We start from the raw sequence: 4562 nt of genomic DNA, 5'->3' as shown, positions 1-4562 counted from the left end.
AAAATAAAAGATATTCGTGTAATTTCATGGATTCTTTGCAAGGACCTTTATCTTGGCTGACAATTGGTCTCAGACACGAAATATTCAGGCCCATTACGCACCATAAAGGCTTGATTTTCCACAGTGTTTGTACTGATCAAACAAACAACATACAACGTGTCTATACAACTGGTTGGTTGTTTAACCTTTGGACAGAACAAGGTTAGCCAGTTTCTCTTGTTTGAAATGTTGATGACAAGATAGTGCTTGCTACACAGGTCCCATATGGTCTAGCGGTTAGGATTCCTGGTTTTCACCCAGGCGGCCCGGGTTCGACTCCCGGTATGGGAACACCAATTTTAGAAAGGAGAGTATAATTCAAACACTGATTATGATTATGATTACCCTAACTGATTTCTAGCCACCTAAACACGCTTAACATCTCGACAAACAATTACATGTCAACAGGCCTGTGCCTGTGACTGTGAATTCACAACGTACTGTCAAACTGAAATCTACCCAAAGGGACTCAAGAAAGTTATGCTTCTAATTAATTACTGTATATACAAGAGGTATTAATACTCTCTTTAACTCTGTGCCAGAAAAAGAGTATTTTCAATGAAGATATCGATGACATAACAAGTATTGACTCTGAAAAACCTTTGTCAAATTGTAAAACATAATAAACTGACATATCTTAACACTCTATATATTTGTACTCATTGTAGAACATTTTTTTAATGAACCCATACGATGGAAATCTGATGCAGACATTTAAAACACTTTAAGAATATGTACATAGTATATGCATTTTGAGAAGGCACACAGTAACAAACAGCTTAACGTGTTTCAAGGTTTCAAGGTTTTATTTGTCATATGCACAGCAGATACAGCGTATATGTTGGCAATGAAAATCTTATGTCGCGTGCTCCTCCAACAACTCCACATACATGGTGCAAATAAGATAAATAAAATAGTGCAAAAGAGAGAAGAATATTTACAATATCAACAATAAAGATTTGAGGATGTGAAATATATACATATTTGGAATACATTGAAAGTATTTAAACACTTTACACTGTTGAATGAGGAGGTATGGACAGATGCATATATTATGTATAGCAGATGTATACTAACTGTCCACACAGGACTGCTAAGTCATATGTGCATCTGTATACAATCAGGCCAAACTGTGTGTGTGTGTGTTTGTGTGTGTGTGTGTGTGTGTGTGTCCGGATGCCTTTCCCCACTCTTAAGATCCATCGGACAAATCCAATCCTCTCAGATCCACAAAGAATGGGATGCACACACAGTTCAATCAATATGTCCAGTTACTTTGACACACTTGTCAAGGTCATGCATGCAGCAAAGCCTTTGGGTGATACATAAAAAGATGAGTGATAGGGCATTGAAATGCACTATGGTAGATAGAAGCTTAAAGTTGTCATTATTTATAAGATATTGAACCGGAATAAATTAACATCATGAAAGTCATTGTAATCTCCAATATCATATTAGCTGTCTCCTGCAATATTGGCACAAGGCAAGCTGAGGGATGATGTATAAGGGAAAAGAAAATCTAATCACTGCTAAATAGCACCTTTAGGATTTTGGAAATATTGAGAAACTCTTTTCTATCCTACACAGCTCAGACGGATGTGTCGGTCAGCCCCATTATTCAATCCGGAAAGGATATTTGTCTCCATTTTATTGTAGTAACATTACAAAATGTTCAAAGCAAACAATCTGTCTGTGTCTAAAAGCAACATCTTAGCAATTTTCTCAATATAATAATATGTTGGTCCCAGCAAAGGGAAATTAGCCCATTGCTGTTTGTGTCTTTGGGACCTATGTTTTAAAAATCTGAAAATTGGTTGTTTTCATTTCAACTACAGCACTTTGTCTTGATATTTGTTTTTCTTTTATATGGAAATCAAGCTTTGGACCATGGAGTTTTTTGTGTGAAGAATAAGCTACTTGTACATGGCTGGCAAACAATTGTTTTATATATATGTTTGACACAATAGAAGCATCTGCAAACAATGACGGAATTACCTTCTCTATTAAATGTGGATATTCTTAGCTCAATATGAGATACACACAAACCCAATCAACTATAAACTGCACAGACAGACACTTTATTTTAAATTAACTTATCTTATTTGTATGACTTATTATTTAAATCACTGTTATAACATTGTCTTGAAATAATTACATTTGAAAGATCAAGCAGTGATCTTGCTTTGCATGTAGTCTATCAATGACTCATTGCGTAACGTGAATTATGCGGTTTGATCGCACAAGGATTGTCCTCCTCGGCCACCGTATGATGTCGTGGCGTTTGCTGTGCTCTAGCTAACCATAGTTACCTGATTACCGTTAGCTCTACCTTCTAGCTTATTCTGTCTACATTTGTTTACGTCCACGTTACATAAACCACCGGACAGTATTACCGCCAGTGGTTCAAGATGAGACGCGCTGGTTTGGGTAAGAGACAGACGTACATGTTTAATTTAAAGCTAATACCTAGCTTGCTTGCTAGTTAGCAAACAGCTAGCCTACGTCAGCTGGTGTTATTGATATTAAAAGCGATTGAATGATCGTTGTTGTGGAACGTTACAGGGCTTATTTATAGTAAAGACAACAAAGTTAACAAACTGTATATTAATTATCGTTTCGTTCAGGTGAAGGAGGCCCTGGGAATTATGTAGCAAGTGGCTACAGTGTGTATGAAGAGGAAAATGAACATCTACAGGAGGGACTGAGGGCTAAAGTCAACGCTTTGAAAAGTGTAAGTAACTTAGTTGATAAATGCTTTTGTATTTGGTGAATTTTACAGAATATACTGCAGAGTATCTGTGTTGTCCACTCTGATAAAGGTACATTCTGTGTTTAGCTCATCTTAGTCTATTTTACATGTATATAGTTTACTCTTCCAGTAACATTTCATTGCTATTCTGTTTCTTTTTGCGCTCTTATTATTGTTTTTGTCTTGTTATATGTTTATGTTGCATTGCTGAAGGAGCTAGTCATTGCCATACTGTAACTACTCTGTAGCTACTGTGCATATGACAATAACGAATATGAACCTTGAACCTAGTTGTTTACATGTCAGAAACTAACAGTTTTGTCTTTTTTATTTAAAGAGTAATATTTACTTTTGCTTGATATTTACAGTTGTCCATCGACATTGGTACGGAAGTCAAATACCAGAATAAAATGTTGGACGAAATGGTGAGTTTTACTTTCTGTTCTTTCTCTTCCTGACAACGTTACAACACTGCTTAAGAATATAACTGGTGGAAGAGCTATTCAGATTATTTGCCCAAAACGTTTTACAATAAACAATCCAGAATATAAATATCCTATCTTCAGACGTATTGGCAACAAAATAAAGATATAAGAATAATCGTCATTTATTATAAATGGTATGCTATAATTTGATTTTATATTCAATTGATTATCTGGAAGTATCATTTTATTGTTTCTTTTGATGGAGAGCAAGGGTTATTTTAACAGTTTATACTGTCTACATTCAATTTAATCAATCATATTTCAAAGTTCATATCACATTTCTTTTTAAATAAAATAAAATGCTCAAATAAATGAAGCACATTTAAACAATATATATATATATATATATATATATATATATATATATATATATTTCCCCCTCACATTTATTGACTAGAATCATTGAATAGTGCCTTTCTACCCAATGAGTCACTGGAGTAATCTAGGATCTGCGTGTTACAGTAACTCGCAGTGGCCTGCCTGGACTTTAAACTCTCTATCTCTCTTTCCCACACTAGGACTCGGACTTCGACTCGACAGGCGGCCTGCTAGGTGCCACCATCGGTAGAGTCAAGCAGCTGTCCAGAGGCAGTCAGACCAAACTGCTGTGCTACATGCTGCTCTTCTGCTTCTTCGTCTTCTTTGTCCTATACTGGTTCATCAAGCTGAGGTGATAGGAGGACCCGGTTGCACTTCTTAACTCCACATCTTCATCCCCGGTCTGTGCCATGCTGATGGATCAAAGCTAAACCGACATAATGTTGATGACGACAGGCAGGGATATTTTCTCTCAGCTTTACATGTGCCCATGTTTCTGAGTATTACAACATCCCAAATGTAGTCTTGGATAAAGTCCTACTGATGCTATATGATGGAATCCCTAATAATAAAACAAGGTCTACATGATGTAACACGTGAAGTGGGAATTAGATATGTACTGTACATCTGAAGAAGCGCAATCAGTGTACTTGATATCAGCCGAATTTACAACTGTATAAGATACTCCTGTGTGAATAACCATAATGCAGTCATTAACACATTGTAAGGTAAACATTATTAAGTTATAGAAAGCCACTCAAAGCCAATAATCTAGTGTATTTGCTTTTAAGAATGAATGGATAAAGTACAGCATTGTTTTATGTTTATTGTAAAATACTTTTTAATGTAAATAAACTAATTTTACGAGCTGAATTATAGTGTGTGTGTATGTGTATGTGTATGTGTGTGTGTGAGAGAAAGACTTACATGCAGAGAAAATGTGCCAGAAATTGAACACAAAACAAGTCAGA

At 35.8% G+C, this 4562-nt stretch overlaps 1 protein-coding gene and 1 non-coding gene across 2 annotated transcripts; both read left to right on the top strand.

The window, feature by feature from the left end:
- The first annotated feature begins 258 nt into the window (after positions 1-258).
- Positions 259-330, top strand: trnae-uuc (transfer RNA glutamic acid (anticodon UUC)). Its single transcript has one exon. It is a non-coding gene; the product is annotated as a tRNA-Glu (tRNA).
- A 1932-nt stretch (positions 331-2262) lies between these two features.
- On the top strand, positions 2263-4464 carry bet1 (Bet1 golgi vesicular membrane trafficking protein). The gene is made up of 4 exons (XM_063899649.1): positions 2263-2466; positions 2664-2770; positions 3157-3213; positions 3792-4464. The coding sequence occupies exons 1-4, from the start codon at positions 2448-2450 to the stop codon at positions 3945-3947; spliced, it is 339 nt and encodes a 112-aa protein (XP_063755719.1). The 5' UTR covers positions 2263-2447; the 3' UTR covers positions 3948-4464.
- Positions 4465-4562: the final 98 nt, after the last annotated feature.

Source organism: Eleginops maclovinus, chromosome 13 (genome assembly GCF_036324505.1).
Source record: "Eleginops maclovinus isolate JMC-PN-2008 ecotype Puerto Natales chromosome 13, JC_Emac_rtc_rv5, whole genome shotgun sequence".
NCBI lineage: Eukaryota > Metazoa > Chordata > Actinopteri > Perciformes > Eleginopidae > Eleginops > Eleginops maclovinus.
Note: the sequence above shows the minus strand (reverse complement) of the source record. Positions and strands in the feature narration are given on the sequence as shown.

Bases quoted from the DNA above. Each gene is read 5' to 3' on its own strand.
- bet1 (XM_063899649.1), top strand. The intron at 2,771-3,156 runs GTAAGTAACTTA...TGATATTTACAG, and splicing joins AAGTCAACGCTTTGAAAAGT to TTGTCCATCGACATTGGTAC. The intron at 3,214-3,791 runs GTGAGTTTTACT...TTCCCACACTAG, and splicing joins ATAAAATGTTGGACGAAATG to GACTCGGACTTCGACTCGAC.